The sequence below is a fragment of the Cinclus cinclus genome, chromosome 13 (assembly GCF_963662255.1).
Source record: "Cinclus cinclus chromosome 13, bCinCin1.1, whole genome shotgun sequence".
Classification (NCBI taxonomy): Eukaryota; Metazoa; Chordata; class Aves; order Passeriformes; family Cinclidae; genus Cinclus; species Cinclus cinclus.
In genome coordinates this window covers 13486989-13504108 of record NC_085058.1, presented here as the reverse complement: position 1 = coordinate 13504108, position 17120 = coordinate 13486989, and the positions used below count along the sequence as shown (strand labels likewise).

The 17120-nt window shown below is 42.4% G+C and overlaps 1 protein-coding gene across 1 annotated transcript in view; it reads left to right on the top strand.

Moving 5' to 3' along the window:
- The window catches only part of ARNT2 (aryl hydrocarbon receptor nuclear translocator 2), a 68190-nt gene that overhangs the window by 47419 nt on the left and 3651 nt on the right, over positions 1-17120 (top strand). Inside the window, exons 12-16 of the mRNA XM_062501196.1 lie at positions 5758-5830; positions 5988-6111; positions 10164-10263; positions 12826-12964; positions 15428-15593. Of these exons, the coding sequence (XP_062357180.1) occupies positions 5758-5830; positions 5988-6111; positions 10164-10263; positions 12826-12964; positions 15428-15593 (602 nt within the window). The remainder of the gene's footprint in view (positions 1-5757; positions 5831-5987; positions 6112-10163; positions 10264-12825; positions 12965-15427; positions 15594-17120) is intronic.

Sequence of the window (17120 nt, the reverse complement as noted above, 5' to 3'; positions counted from 1 at the left end):
TGTAACCATTCTTTTTCACTGTAAAGCACTTCCCAGTTTTTAACAGATACCTTTCGTTTCTGTCTGACAGTGCAGGCTGTAACAGGGTTTTGCTGCATCAGGAGATTTCCCAGTGTAGCTGTTTCTCTGTGTCATTATCCTGTGATACTTCCAGGGCCTGGCTGCACTGGGGGGAAGCGTCACTTATCTGTTATGTCATTAGACATGGCCATTGATCTCAGTCCAGGCTGCTTGAACTAATGCAGAGCTTCCAGCAGCTCAGCAGCTGTCCTGATACTGGAGGAAGGTTAGCCTCACTCCTGAGCCAAAAGAAAATTCCGTGTCCATGTTCATTGTGATCGTACCATTCTGTAACTCTGGGCTCTTCTGCTTGAGCTGTGTCTACTCCTGTGAACTAATGAAGGTGTCAAAATTAGTTCCTAGTAGGTTTGATTGGGAAGGGTTCCTGATAGTTTAGATTTGATAGAATGTCTCCAAGTATGGGGGCATTCCAACTCCTTATCCTAAGAGGGAAATGAAATCATCCTGTCTTGAAATTAATATTTTCAAAAATCTTTCATTTGGCCTTGTAGGAGGAGGTCACACTCAGAGTGTGGTGGAGGTTGATGTCTGTGGACTGAGCAGAGATGCTTTTGGAACCTGCTGGGTTCTCAGCCAGTAACTCCAGAAACTAATCTGGCCTTGATTGCTTTATATTGTGAGGCTTTTTAATAAATGTTTCTTCTTTCCAATATAAACTTAATCTATTCTTAAAACTAAATTTGCTTCCGGTCTGACCAGAGATTTTTTTTGCCAAGTCTTTAGCTGGGAGGAAATTACTGGGTTTGAGATCTGAGCCTGTTTGACCATGTATTGGAAATGCTGGATGAGCTGTCTGCTGCTGGTGGTGCCTGCTGAGAGCTCCACTGCAAAACCAAACCCCTGGGGCTTTGGCATTGGAGTTTGGAAGTGCCTCTGGGCATTCCTTGTCTTGCTTCTTTGGACATGGCACATACCTGGACTGGAAGGACTGTGCATGCACTTACATGCAACCCAGCACCACAGTTGTTTTCCCCTTTTTTTTTTTTTTCCCTTCTCTTCTGCGTACCCAAAAAGTTGGACTTAAACTGAATAGTTAAGCTCATTAAAAACAGGCAAATGTGTCTTGAAATCAGACTGCTTGTCTGCACTGTGCATCAAAATAGCTATTTCCACATTTCTGCTGTCCTGTAATACTTTTCCAAATAATTTGTATATGCAAAAACAGGCCTACAAAGTAAAAAACATCTTCTGAGGTTTGTCCCGGACTGGCTTAATTGTGTTTTGTTCCCAAGAGGCCACGGATGAAAAAGTGGGGCTGGAGGTTTATGCTGTGTTGACTCTGGGAATGCTTTTTTCTGAGCCTGCACTGTACAGTTCAGCTTGGCACCACAGCACTCTGTGATGAATAGGACTGTGCCAGCTCCTGGCTCTGCTTCCATTTCTCTTGCTAGGTTTGAATAACAACCCAGAAATGCTGACCTAATATGGAAGTTTCCTGCTGCTACTTTGACAGAGGATGTTCCCTCTTTCCTGTCATGTTGAAAATGTTCTGAAATGGGCAAGATACAGCCCATTATGCTCCTGCTTTTGAATAGTAGAAAGAATGCATTATTCAGACTGGTTTTGTTTTTCCCCTTATTCTCTCCCAGTTCTCAGATTTCCAAAGAGGACTTACTGTAAAGTACTGCAGTTCCTGCCTGCTTCTGGCTTTCTTTTTTTTTCCCCCACTCACATTTTGGGTCATGTTTTGATTTCTGATTTCCTAGCTGCCCTGAAGAATTTTATGTCATGGTGCAGCTGGTGATTTCCAACTTTTCATTAAGCTGCTGCTGGGACTGGTGGTTTGGCACCAGTGCTGGTGTGTGTGGCCATCCTTACGTGTTCCTGGAAGGTGCTCTGTGTCCAGCAAGGTGTTTCCCATGGACACCAGGCAGGGATGCCTTGCTGTGCCCAGCTGAAGGCACAGAGGCAGATTTGATCTGCCTATCGCTAGGCAGCCCCATAAAAACCAAGCTTGAGGTAGTTAAAAATTTAGCGTGAAATTGTAAAGACAGTGTAGCCAAAAAATCTGGTTTTAAATCAGTTTTTAGCTGAGGATAGTTTAAAGCCACAGTACATGTGTATGTCTGTTAATGGAGTAGCTCGAGTTGGTTAGTGAGCAGCATTTTCCCAAAAGACTGTAGAGGGCAGTGATGACTCCATTTATGGAGGGATTCACTGATTTTTACTGCTATTTGTTGGCTTGGTTTGGTTGTTCTGTTTCTTTTTTTCCTGTCTTTTTTTCTCTCCTTTCTGCCCTAACCTCCCCCCCCCCCCCCCCCTTTTTTTTTTAAATAAAGATACTCCTTTAGAGCTTCAAACAGTCAAATGTCCAAACTTGCTTTTGGTACAGAAGGACAGAAGGATAAGGAAACATTAGGTTCAAATGTTCACTTAGTTCTTTGCAAAAAAAAAAAGAAAAGAAAAAAAGAAAAGAAAACTTCTCTCAGTTTCACTTGGGTGTAGTCATCCAAGAGAAACTTCCTGGAGAAATGAAGCATTTAACGTTTCACATTTGTGCTGTGTTGGGCTGAAAAGAAGAGTCCCCTGTTTGACCACGTCTTCCTGTGTAGTTGGAACTGTTTGATTTCCAAAGAGAAAAAATGATTGTTATCAGTGTTTATTTATTATACAGATAGACCAGTGTTTGAATAAAATAATGTTGTGGTGACAGGTTATATAAAGGTCTTATGTGTATATATATTTATATGTATATACATCAAAATAAAGAAGAGGTGTATTTTTCTGACTGTGTGGAATATCTGATGTTTCATTTTTGGAAGCCACAAATCTTGTGCTGCACTGTGTGAATTTATGAGCCCTGTGGTCGTCCTGAGTCTCGAGACTTCTTGTGTTGGAGTGAGCTGGCACAGGTCACTGCTGGAAGCAGCCTGCTGGATGAATCAGCCTGTGGGAGAGGTGCATTCTGCTCTGGATGCTCCTGGGCCAAAATAATAAAAGAGATCAACTATCCTGATAAAATTCCAGTTGGTGGTAGTTGGTGGTAAAGACTTTCTCATGTTCTTGTGTCATCTGTGGTCTGTCTGATAACTGGAGTTAGACAGACCTTTTTTGCAGGGGTGAGTTAAAGCTCTGTGCTAAAGGAGGGAGATCCTGAGAATTTCTGAAGGAGGATTTTGCAACCACAGCCCCAAGGCTTTTACTACTCTGCTTTTGTCCAAACCAGACACAGGAAACGTGTGTGCCTGTATTATATAAAAATAACTTGGTAGGGATGCAGTACTGTTGTTTCTCTCCCACCAAAAAGCCTGTTAATTTTAAAGTTCAAATAATTTTTTTTTTTACTCTGATGCCTGGAAAGGGAACCAGTGTTTTCAGTTTTCATAGAGAGAGCTTAACATCCTCTCGAATGTCAGAAGAACTTCCATGCTATCTTCCTTTTTCTTCCATGTATATTTACTAAAGTAAATTTGAATTTAACTGTCAAAGCCTTCAGATTTGCTGAACCATTCCTTGTCCAAGGGCTTTCCCAGTTTCATACTGAACCTATGGGTCAGTACAGACAGAATCCACTGTTAACCCAGAGACTGGTTTGTGTTGGGTATCTTGTAGAGCCAAGAAATTATTCATTACCCCTTTAACCCATGAAACTGAAAGTGAAACCAAGGACAATTTTTGGGTTCAAAGTTAGAAGGCAGCTTTGAGTTCTGCTTAAATTGATGATAGTCCCTTGTTCTGTTTCATTTTTACTGTCCAGCAGTTGGGTGACTGGGGGGACCTGCTTGTGTTGGTTGTCAGAAGGTGGTGAGATGGCAAGGTCTGAAGCAGCCACAGCAGCAGCACTGAGCTCTCCCTGGTCGGCTGCTGCATTAATTGCTGAACCATTTCTTTCAGGTTTCAAGCACCATTTAAACTATTTATGCAGTAGCAGCCAAAAACAACAGAAGATGCTACCCTGGCTTTGCATTTCAATCTTAATTAAGTGCAGCATAACTTGCACAGAGTTCAGTAAAGATACACGCAACTTTTTGTTTTTTTATAGGAAATGGATTTTGGGAGGTTGTTCCCAAAGTTCAGTGCTGTTAACACAATGTGGTTGTATTGTACTGCAGCTTAATGAGTATTAGAGATGAAAGATAGAGAGGGGCTAAGGAGCACTAAGTTAGAGAAGTGCCTACAAAACAAATAACAAGTGAGTGTGCTGTTTGGTTTGGCTCATTTGTATGTATATGGCTGAATCAAGAAAACATTCTTTATAAGGAACAGAGGAGAACCCAATGTGCTGTTTATTGACACACGCACCAAGTCGGTGGTAATAAAAACAAATGAAACAGTGTAATTGGCTTTCACATTAACAACGGGATTTAATGGGTGTTTATTGTCCATGGGGTGGTATTTAGAAGCTTCCCCATAGATTCCCCACAATTAAATTGCCTCCCGTAGTTCTGTTGGAAAAGTTTGCATTTTATGCTTGTGAACAAAGAATGTCTTTGCATTCCAGAGGTATTTTTTAGGAATTTTCTATTCGCTGAAATAATAGGGAAAAATCCATGACTCTGTAATGGCTTGGAGGACTGCCTCTTTTTGCATGTTACTGCTAGGACAAAAGTTATTCCCTGTATTATGTGTTCTCACACTGGAAGGCTTGCGGAAGGCTTTTGGCAACTTACTCTGACCTGCTGTTTGTTGCAGGACACAGATTTTTGCCATGGAGCATAAAAACTGACCAAAGTGTCTTCTGGAAAAGCTTCAAGAGATAGCAAAATCTGTTACTTAGTTCAGTAGCTTGTTTGAGTGATTCTTCCCATTTCCACCAGTTTGTGTCTAATTTGTCATTTGACTCTGTCTGCAAGTTTGTCTCTCAGACCCTTGGCATTTGAATCTACTTCAAAATCTGAAACGTTTGGATGACAATCTAAAATTTAAGCCTGTGGCTAAAAATACATTGCAATTTTCAAAGTTTCAAATCCATGATCCTGCTGTTTTGCAAAAATTTTCTGGGGAAAGACACACGTGGTGTGTAGTTCCTGTTTTTTGAGTGATTTTTCTTTCAGAAAGAAGCAAGAAACATACACAAACTGTGAGCACTGTCAAGGATCATTCACAAGTATCAAATCCAAGTATTGTCAGTTCAACTCCAATCCAATGCTAACCTCTGAGCTGTAGCATAATTGTGGGGGTTTGTATCTTCTTTTCTCATCAAGCCAAGAGCACCACAAAGATGAGTGTTCGACCCATGCATCTCCAGGCCAGAAATTTTCTTGCTTCTTGTGCCTGTGCAACAGAAAGCGACTGTTAATCAAAGAGCTGCAAAACATCTGGATAACTTTCCAGCTGCTGAGGTGTTCTGTCATTAGGTATCTTCCCAGAGAGCAAGCTTACTGTTTCCTTCAGCAGAGTCAGGGGGTCTGGTATGTTCATCATTAACATGAGGATGACAATGCATTAAGAATAGTGAATTTTTAAATCCTTTATAAAGAGGTTGTGTTCCATCCTCCATTACTTACCCACCTGCACTTCCGTGCTATCACAGCAAAATTCTTCCTGAGCCCTGTTGTATTCCTGTGTGCAGATTTTCTCAATGAGAGAGCTTTGAAAACAGATGGATCTCACAGGAAAGGATTTAGTAAATCATCTGAGACACATTTCACTGGGAGTGTAAAATAGGAGACCATGACAATTCCTTTTTGTATCTTAATTGGTTTTTGTAAGAAAGTAATTTTGTCTCCCTTGCAGACAACTTCAGCAACAGCAAGCAGAACTCGAAGTACATCAAAGAGATGGGCTGTCATCCTATGACTTATCTCAGGTGAAATTTCTCAGATTTTTCTTTTTGTGCCTCTGATCATTTAAGATGTAAAACAACAGCAGGTTTCAGCAGAACTAAAAGTACATTGTGACTGTCCCCAAATTCCTTTTTGTCAAGTACAGTAGAGGGAATTACGTTCCTCTGTGTATCTCAACAGGTGCCTGTTCCAAGTATACCAGCTAATGTTCACGAGGGTGGAAAGTCTGTGGAAAAGCCTGATGCTATCTTCTCCCAAGAGAGAGATCCTAGATTTGCTGAGATGTTTGCTGGAATAACTGCTTGTAAGTGAATGTCCCTGATGTTTAATTTACAATACTGTATTAAGCTTGGTTACATGACATACAGCACAGCTTCAGGAGACTGAAGAGAAGCTGCCGTGTGGCAGAGAATTTTCTAAGCAGCATCAGTCTTCAGGACATTTCCTAGCATTTGTCATTAGTTGGTGTTTCCCCTAAAGATGATAGGAGTAAATTCAAAGAGGGAAGGAGGGCTTTTGTGTCACCAGAGCTGCCTGGTTTTGATTCTTTTCATTTCACGGGGACACCTTAGGCTATGCTCCTCGATATTAAATATATTGAGGAGAACATTCCATTTCTAAGTGTATATTTTCTTTCTTAAACAGCATATGTAAATTTATTTCTCTAAATTGTGACATATTTATCTAAAAAGGGATAAGAAAGTTACCATATAATCTTAAGATAGGCTGCAGGTTTTTTTATCAAATCACCAGCTTTTCTCTTGATGCTTTCAGAGTCATATGCTGCCAACAATATACTTGTTCATTATACTTGTCAGTTGAAGCATCTCCAGTCTTGTTACCTGGTTGTGAGGAGTCCTTGCTCTTTTCCCCACAACTTTTAAACTTGTTAGCAAGTTCTTCTAAGAGTGATAGGAATCTCAGGAACAATATGTTGTTCTGTATTCCTTGGAAATTACTGTGAGGACAGAGTCCTTACTGATGCCCTCACCAGAGGATTTCCCAGCCCTGTTCTAAGAGGTAACAGCCAGCTTGGCAGTCAGACAGATGGAGCTGTCTCAAAGTATTCCCAGCCTGTGCTGCCTTTTGCCCTAACAGAACAGAAACCACCAAGACTGGCAGCTGAAGGGATCATCTGAAATATATCTGTAGGAAACCAGGCTCATTAATGCCATGGCTTGTGGAAGAGCTCATTGAGTGTTTATTGTTCCTAACTGTCCTCACTGAAAAAAGAGGATTTTTTACATTTGTTTTAAATAAATCAATGTGCAAATGTCATGCAGTGCAGGGAGGACACAACCCACAGGGTTAGACTCCAGGAGTGTTGGAAAGTGACCTCACTGTTGGTTTCTTATGTCTGGATTGGCTTTTTCAATTGGAGAAGACATTGTAACTGCAATATATACTTGATATTCTGTCCTCCTGTTGCTAGGACTTCTCTGCTATTCCTGTTCATCCTTGTCTGTTTACTGGAACAGTGGAGTCAACAGCTGAGACCATAAAAGGGGTCTATTAGAAGGTAGCAAGACTCCGACCCTAAATACCATAGTATGTTTTTCCAAGCAAGAACATCTTGCTTTTTGGCTGCCTTACTTGCTCGTTTTCAGGCAGCTCTCAGCTGTTTGTAGGGAGGGGTTAGGGTTAGGGGTGTCGCAAGCTGTGAGGTAGCTGGGAAGTTATGTTCTTGAAAATGCCATTTCTCTTTTCATTGTTATCAATTTACAGGCTATGCTTTTTTTGGGACATTCTCCCTGTCTGAATTTCTCATGGGAGCTGTGATCAAGGTCTCCTCTGAATGATAAAGGATGGCTCCCACTTAGGGATGAGATACCCTATTCCAAAACCAATATTGACAAGCCTGTGTGCTGCCTGCCAGACTTTTGCATTATGTTGATACCTGATCTCATTCTGTAAGGACATGGGCTGACACAGGGAGATTGCTGCTGTAATTGCATGAAGTGGCCACACTTGATTAAAACCCCAGGAGCTGGGAGAAGATGCCTGGCTTTACTGAATCATGCAAGTGATTTGAAGCATGGGGTGATGCAGTCCTTAGAGAAAGATCCTGCCTCAGTCAAGAGGCAGAAATGTTGGAAATGCTGGTCCTGCTGGGGGAAGGCACATCGTTGACCAGTACAATGGTAGAGTTTAGAGAGAAACAGGTAAAATTCACCAAAAAAAATCCCCAAAGAAACAGTACTGTACCAAAGGTGAGAGCAGAGAATTGTGTGAAAAATCCTGGGTAGGAATACAGCTGGGAGAGATATGGGAGAGATATGGGCCATAATCAGAGGCTAAAGACCATTCAGGGTAACTCAGGAAGGAGAATTAGCTGCTTGCTATTAGTTTAGCTGTTTCCCTTTGTCTTGGCCTCATCCTGTGGCACAAACCCTGGTAGCTGCCATGGCAACTCTGCTGCACTTGAGGAATTCCAGTTCATTTGGGGTACTCTCAGTTTTTCTGGTGAGTTGTTCTCAAACATCTAAAGCACCCACAGGATTTTGGCTCCGTCTCTTCCAGCCCTGAGAGTTTGGTGTCCCTGCAAAGGGTGGCCTTAGAAAATAGGGCATCTCATGCAAGAATTACATTACTTCAGAAAAAGAGAAATTCCTCTCTCCTTCTTCTCAGAGATATGCCGACCCATTCTCAGTTCTTCCTACTGTATACACAGCCTTCTCTACACCTTGTCCCCATTTCTCCCTGTTGTTTTGGGTTTTTTTATACGAGAGTGTTGTTTTGCAGCCCAGCTTTGGTTTCTGTGATGGGCAGTAGGTATCCAGGGAGGAATTTCTACAAATTTCTGCATTACAAAAGACAAGCAATGCCAGCTTGCATCAGTGGCATCCACACTCCCTCTCTGAGGCTCCTGTGGGGGAATTTGAGGTGACTTTTTTTCTTTTGAGAGGCAAGCTTAGTGTAATGTAAGAACAACTTAGGTAACAGAGAAGAGCTGGTGTGTGTTGGAGGCCTTTGGTGAGTCACACTGAATAGGTCTTTAAAAGCTAGGGAAAGCCAAAAAATTAAACACCTAAAAATTACTTCTGGTACTTGTGAGTTGAGTGGGCCTTTCATCCAGAGAGCATCTTGTGAAATGAGTGGGAATCTGAAAAGAGCAAAGGGGGAAATGAGGAGGCAGACTTGATTTCTAGACCTGTCAGGTACATAGCAACAAATGGTAAACTATCAGTGAGTTTCAGGGTGTTTTGCACTTGTAGGAGAGATGGAGAAAGTGAATAAAGAGTGGTGTAGCAGACCTGTAAATTATTTTAAGAGAAGTAGCAGTGAGATTTCCCTGGGCTTTGGAATAATCCAGTACCAGAAAATTAAATTAAGGGACCAAATGGTGCTGTTCACCCAATCTTGTTCCATTCAATTAGAGATTGATCTCCAGTTGCTACATTAAGGGTAGACTATAAAAGTTAATGGCATCACTTTGTGCAATCACTTTGTGTTATTCACTGTGCTGATTTGTCTTCCACCCCTCTGGGATGCTTCCATTCTATTTCATGGCTCCCCCAAGCCACATGAGGACAGCAAATTCCACAGCAGACGTGTGTTTTGCCTTACCACAGGTCAGGTGTGCAGGTCTTGTGACACTCAGGAGCAAAGTGCCTCCAGCCACCTGTGATGCAGGTGGGGCTGCAGGTTGTCTGAGATGAGCAGGCAATGCCACCAGGCTGCTGGGGAGGTGGGTGCTCCTTGGGCTGTCCCTTGAAGCAGATTGTCAGCTGGTTAGGAGAGAGCTCTTGGACACCCTTCCTTGGCTTCTCTGACCAGCAGGGTGGGCGCCTTCAGCTGCACCTCAGTGCAGACAGTCTGTGGTACCAGCCCTGGGGCTGAAGGACTTTTCATGGTGCCAGAGCTGGACCCTCACCTGAGCCACAGGTGTGATGCACGTGCATCACACCTTCTTCAGAGCAGGCTTGTTTCAGGTGCCATCCCTTCATCCTCCTGGGCAGACCCTCACACCTTTCTTCCAGAAAAGCTTTGTTCCCCTCTCCAGTCTGTGTCTGGGGGCACCTCTCAATCCCCACCTGGAGCTGAGCTCTGTCCTGTCAGGAGCAGCTTCCAGCAGGTCTGGGCTGTGTGGCCAGAGGGCACAGCCAGCAGCATAATGTTCCATGCCAACAATGACATTAACGAGGGGGGCCCATGGGGAGAGGGTAGAGGAGACACAAACCAGCTGTGCCCCTGGTTTCACACTGAATTGTCATTTTGTGTCATTCCTAATGTGTTCCACAGGGCTTCTTCATGAAGCTTGAAGAAGGGAAGAAAGCATACATTGCAATTAAATAGTTTTTCCTCCATTATCTCATCCACTAAATTAATTTTCTGTGATTTGTTTTTCTCTTGTAGCAGATAAAAAAATGATGGCCTCTGCATCCACAGCGGGAAACCAGCAGCTTTACTCACAGGGAAGCCCATTTCAGCCAGGACACTCGGGAAAAACTTTCAGGTATTTAGTGCAGATCCTGAATGGATCAGTTTCTGTCTGAGAGGGGGGTCTGTCCCACTTCAGTACGATGGAAACAAAACCAACCCAAGGTGCAAGAGCTTTCTTTACATGAATGAATTTTACTTTGTGTGCACTTCACTGCCAAGGATGTTTCAGCACTTATGTTGGGCTTACAAGCTGAGATGATTTGGGTATCTCTCTTAAAAATATTGGCTGGTAAGTAGGTACTTCTTGCTGTGATATTGTAATTGGAAAAAACCTAAGAAGCAGCAACAAATTCTGAAGGGAAATAACTCTGAGATGTGACAGGACAGGGTCAGAGATCTGAGGAATATTCAACCAAGCTGGGAAGGTGCAAAGATTTGTTTTTCACTTACAGCTGTCACTACTCCTGCAAGCTGCCTTGAAGGGCATTGATGTGGGTGTCAAAGGGAACAGAGGGATCCTGCCTCCACAGTCCCAGGTGTGAGGACTGGGACAGGAGCATGAATACTCTTCAAAGGCAACTTCCAAATGCATGTAAGGTGGTGGTCTGGCATGTTCCAAGGCATTTTTGAGTTACTCTAAGTGCGTGTCCTTGCCTCCCAGCTGGCAATACAGGTTCCAGCTGCATCTGGAGAGTGTGATAGCAGCAGTTGTGTTTACCTTAGTGCTTTGTGATATCACCATTGTCTTACTGGAGTTTCATTCTCCTGTTCAAACCAGCCAAGGCTGTGAAAGTGAAGGAACAGCCACTCAGAACCTGTCAATCCCTTGAACTGGAAAACATCGGCAGACACTGATTTTGTTTAAACCTATATGCTCTTAAAGTTGTAATTGCTGATAATCTCAGTGAAGAGAAGTAAGATCCATGTGAGTGTGTTTTGTCAAATTAAAACCAAGTATAACTTTGAGAGATATGACAGTAAATTTAAATGTCTTTTATTTAGATATTGTGTGTTACTGGGACTTGTCATCTGGGGGTTTGGCTTGTGTTCTGTTCATTTCCTTTGCTAATTCCTGATGTTTATAGCTTTTTTCCTACTGCTATTCTGTTACTTCAAGTAATGGCTTTCATTCTTGCCAGCACTTCCACTCTGAGTGAACTGTCCTCTGTATAATCTCCAGCCTGGCCCATTCAGTCCCTGAGCCTGGGCAGTCTCTAGGCACTGTTCTGCAGAATCCTGCTTTCCAAGTGCAGTTCCAGATACAGTCCAAGCTCCTTAGATGATGGGACATGCTAGTCCAGCTGAGGTGCTGGCAGTATAGCCAGCCCTCCCCAGCAGTTACTGTGTGCTCCAGCCAGATTTACATGGACTTTCCGGTCTACATTTCCCTCTTTAGGAACTCTCTGGTAGTATAAAATAAAAATAAAACAGATTTTTTAGAAGTTAGAAAACTCTATAAAGAATTTCTAAACATACACTCTGCTCTTAAGCAGGAAGGAATCCTGAGTAACAGCTTCCATATTCAAATGCCTGCCACGTTTTTCTTTACACTCTGCGAGGGATCCTGTCAGCCTTTTCCAAGGATTCAAATTCCTCCTTTCTCTCTGCTCAGCGTTGTTTACTTCTTTTCCCAATCTGCTCTTTTCTCTCTGTAAGATTGTGAAAATAAACAATAGGGAAGGGATTGGAGAAAAGAACAAACTGTTTCAGTGGATCCACAAAAGTGGTTTTGTGTGCTGTCTTAATTTCTATTCATTTATATATGACATGTAAGAAATATGGGTGTATATATAAAAGTACAGTCACAATGTGTGGTTGTGTAGATTCCATTGCTGAAGACTTCCATGAGAATAAAATGGTGAAGTGGATCAGTTCCTTCATAAACTTTTTCTTATAATTAGGAATTTCTGGGTACTTCTCTGTAGTGAAATTCAGTAAGAAGGAAACAGCTAACATATAAAAATGTTCCTTAAAAATATTGTTTTTTATTATTATTATTAGTAGTAGTGTTTCAAACTAGCTACATGAATTTAACTTCCTGTCTTGATTATTGTTTTGCCTGGGTGTATAACAGCCTGTTCTTCTTTAGCATCAGTTGCTGAAAAAAGGGATTAAAAGCCCTTATTTTTAATATGCAGCACATAATTCTTCATTTCCCAGGCAGGAAACAAATAAAGAAGTGCTTATAAGTATCATTTTTGTGCCCATCTTCATTTAGAATGGCATTTAAGAAAATGCTCAAATACTGTTGACTTTAAACACAAATTTGTAATGAAGTACCTGCTTGAATACTCTCTACAAGCCATATTTTTAATGCATTAAATGTGAAACTGGTGTGGGGCTAAGTGTGCATGCAGCATGTGTGAGACTGTTTTTATTTTTAGAAGCCCTTTCCAAGAGATTGCTGCAGTCTAATTCAGAATAATTTTGCCTGTTGTATCTACTAAGACTGACATTTAGAATGCCAGTGTGTTTCATAGTTCTCTAAAGGTTTTCAGTCTTTTTTTTTTCTCATATCAAGACAGATTAAATAATTAGTTTTAATATATTATCAATGTTTCTTTATCTGGAATACAATTTGTGCATTGAGAATACACCTTACAAACGAGGCTCTGTGTCTGTTCTGAACCCTTAGTTCATCTGTGGTGCATGTGCCTGGTGTGAACGACATCCAGTCTTCCTCCTCGACAGGCCAGAACCTGACACAGATATCCCGGCAGCTCAACCAGAGCCAGGTGGCCTGGACAGGAAATCGCCCACCATTTCCAGGACAGGTATTGATTTCAAGTGCTTTGTTTTGGTGGTTGTTAAGGATTTGCACTCTCTGTGCATTTTGCAAAAGTGTTAGTGAAGCCATTTATAATTTCAGTGGGTTTGATTTGTGGTTGGGTGGAATTGTGACAGTGTGAGCAGCTGCCCCGTGTGTAACAGCACTTGGTTTGGGATGGTGGTCATTGAGGTGGCAGTGGCTGAACTGACCCAAACCCCACTGCAAGGTCTTGTCCTGCATTTGTTTTATGTGTGCACTGGATGAAGGTAACAGGACAGATCTTCTGCTTTAGTATTAAGCCTGCGAATTACATTTTTCTTGGACCAGGACCTTGCACCCAGCAGTGTTGCCCACGTTATCAGGGTGGGCAGAAGGGGCATGTACAAATCCAGGCATGGATTGGGAGCAGAGGCTGCTCAGCCTGCTGCCCCTCCATTAGCACTGCCCAGTGTAGCTCACACTGTTCTGTGCTGGAGGAAACAGCACATACCTCCATCAGATGCACTGTGCTTGTCAGTGTTAGCCCAGAAATCACCTCTTGTTCTGTGTAACAGTTTAAAAATGGTTTAAAACTCTATTAAAAGACAAATAATAGGAAATAATGAAGTTCGATCTTAATAATGCTGCTCTTAATCCTTCCTGAGTTCACACTGTTTGACAGGTTGGAATGGCATGTTGAGGTGGTCACTAAATAAATTTTCAACAAGTGAATTGTTTCCACATTAATCACTGATTATTCCCAGCCCTCAGAATGTCATGGTTATCTGCCACACCTGGTTAATGAAATCCAGTCGCAACATTAACTCATTTCTTCAAATGATATGAAAGATGCTGAAAATGACTGAAACAAATTATTCATCCCTCTTACTGCACAAATTCTGTCCAAGTCAACCAAGTTGGTATGTGAGTATAAGGAAATTGGAATTAATTCTTCCATCTTAAATAAAGTAAAATGGAGCTAAGCCTTGCAAAAGTGACATGCCAGGATCCCACTGCTACTGTGGAAACCTTCAGAAATGTAAGTTTCTTAGCTTGGAACTAAAATGAAGTCTCTTAGTAGCATCTTCCACATGTTATATGCCTTTTGAGATCTGTTTTCCTCTCCCAGCTCCCTTGCATTTGCCCAAAAATCATAGAATCATTAAGTTTAGAAAAGACTTTTATGGTCATCAAGTCCAGCCATTAACCCACTGCTGCCAGTTTCACCACTAACCCACATCCCCAGGTGCCACATCTACACATCTTTTAAACACCTCCAGGGATGGTGACTCAGTCTCTTCCTTGAGCAGCCTCCTCCTGTTCTTGACAACCCTTTTGGTGAAGGAATTTTTCCTGCTGAGAAATGATGGGAAGTAGCTCCATGAACACTTCTGCCAGCTACCTCAGTGCCCTTGTGTGGATCCTGCCCAACCCTTGGACCTGTGCGTGTCTGAGTGGTGTAGCAGGTCACTGACCTTTTCCCCTTGGATTGTAGGGGCTTCATTTTGCTCCCTGTCCCTCTCTTCTTGGGAAGAACGGCTTCCTTTGCATGCATTGATTGCCACTAACAGTGCACAGCATTGCAGGTATTCAGAGATGTAATGCCTTCAGTTTCTCTTTGTGGGGTTGGTTAGGCAGTGACTTTTTCTTGGGACTGCTGGACTTACTGATAGTGTAGGAAATGGTTTATAATCAGACTCTGTCTGTACACCATACATTAGCACATGACTTTGGATGGAACACTTCACTCCCTTTAGTCTCAGTGTACTGGCTGTACCTGTCTCAAAGCAGCCTCTGCAGTGTTCAGTCATTTGTATAACATCCTGGGAGATCCTGTGACAGAGCCATTATGTAGGTAGAATAACCTACCAGCAAGCTGGATTTTAGTGCTTTGAATTCACTCAGCTGCCCAATTAAAGCAATGTTAGACTGTTTCTTCCCTTCTGCCTGGACTTGGTGATTGATTCTTCCAAGCTTTTTGCAAGGCAAAGTAACTAGTGCCTGTATTTCACAGGCAGGGAGAGAAAGCAGCTCATTAGCTTTGAAACTTCTTTGGCCATTTAGTTCCAAGGACTGGAGGCTCTGGTCATCTGACACCTGCGTGTGTCCTGCAAGACATTCAGATGACTGATTTTACTGTGGCACTGCAAAATCAATACACCTGGAAAATAAAGATGAATTCTTCAGACCTGTTGGGTTTGAGATTAATCCTCGTAATAGTGGTGAAGGAAATCCTGGTATACCAAATAGCTCTGATACAGAGTACATGTGAGCTAATCAGCAGGAGAGCTGTAACTGTTGGTTTATGGTCTGTTGTATTCCTTCTGCAGCAATAAGCTGGTTTGGACAGATATTAAATACAGCTGAGACAGGAGAAACGTGCTTGTTGGCATCCACAGAGTTTATTTAGTCTTTGCTTCGTGTTGGAAAATGTGATTCTGCAGTGCTGTTCCCCAACAATAAAACTTTTTCCTTCTTTATTCCTCAGCAAATTCCATCTCAGTCTGGCAAGGCTCAGTCGTCTCCCTTTGGGATTGGAACAAGTCACACCTACCCAGCTGATCCATCATCCTACAGCCCCCTGTCCAGCCCAGCCACCTCTTCTCCAAGTGGGAATGCCTACTCCAGCCTAGCAAACCGAAGTGCAGGCTTTGGTGAGTTTTAAATGGTGTAACACAGAAATGCACGTAGAAATGAAACTCTTCAGCACTAACTTCATTAAAAATCTTCCAATATTTAATCAGTAAAAATTGGGGTTTTTTTGCTCTTTTGGTGAGTCAGTTGGGAAGCCCAGGTGGTGAAAGGGTTTTGGTGTCTGCTACTGCGCAGAAGGGACAGAACTGACCTGTTCCCTCGTGCTGCATCTCTTCCACATCAAACATATTTCAGAATATTGTCATTCTGTGGTATGAGGGAACTTTTTTTATTTTTTCCCCAGCAAATGGTGTCCTGAAAGATTATAAATTTGCTTATATCACTAGTAATCATCCTCCCAACTTGTGATCAGCTGGCTCAATTTCTTTTTACTTCTCGGTGGAACACTTAAAAGGCACAAATTTGCTTTTTTTTATATTTTATCTTCTTCTTCTTCATGGTGGTGTCCTCTTGCACTGAGATTGCATGTTGGACTTTGGCTGAAAAGAGGATTTATTTTGTACCCCCAGTGCTACTAACCTAATTGCAGCCATGTTTTGAAATGGTTTTCTTTTCCTGTTACATGCTAAATTTGTGGCTTTCAGACCATGACCCAGTAGGTAACTCCTTGGCAAGTTTTCTGCACTCACCAGAAGAATAATATTCAAGAGTAAAAAATATAATGGATTCTATGAGAAATGTCACTGGGTGACAATAATGTGCATTCCCCAAAGGCACAGGTAGCAGTGTCCTAATGTGTGTTGCTTGCTCCTGTCCCTGGGGAGCAGATCTGGCACAGCCCTGTTGCAGGCAGGGCCCCACGGGCACAGACCTGTGCCTAGAAAAAGGACATTGGGATGGAGCTCTTCCCACACGGCTTATTCCTCCCTCCATTTCCATTTCCACCAAGCATTGTACATTTGTTTATGAGACAGCCTTGTATTTCAGGCTTAAGCTACTTGGCAAGAACCCTTTGAGTTAATGAGAAACATCTCCTGACCTACATCAGTTTGGGTGCTATTAATAACCCAGCCTTCACGGAGACCAGCGGCTTCCACCGCCGGCTGGCAGGAGCTGTTCTGCTGAAAAGAAACATCATTTGCTTCACTCAGTTCATTTCAATGTGGTGTTCTGAGAGAGAAAAAAACCCAAACCCAAAACAAACTTGCAGCTTGCTTTTAAAGCGTAGCTTAGATGAATTTTATTTTGGCTCTTAAAATCTCTGCAGGGTTTTTGAGTCAGCTGAATTACTGGTTGTGGTAATGTCAGTAAGGGAAGGACTGTAATCTTCTTCTTCAGATGTGATTGAAATGCACCACTACGGCCTGTTTACTTTCCTGTAAAACCTTCCCTTTATCTGTTTTGCATGGCTTAACTGGTAGCCAATGGATTGGGTTAAATATGTGTGTCTGTATTTTCTGAAGTCACGGCTGTGAGTAGTGGCTGATTTGACATGGCCGAGTCTGGCTCTAAAGACTTGGCATGGCACAGCACAGGTGTGGAAGTTTGGCACAGGAAATTTGGCACCCTTGGCAGAGGATGCTGGT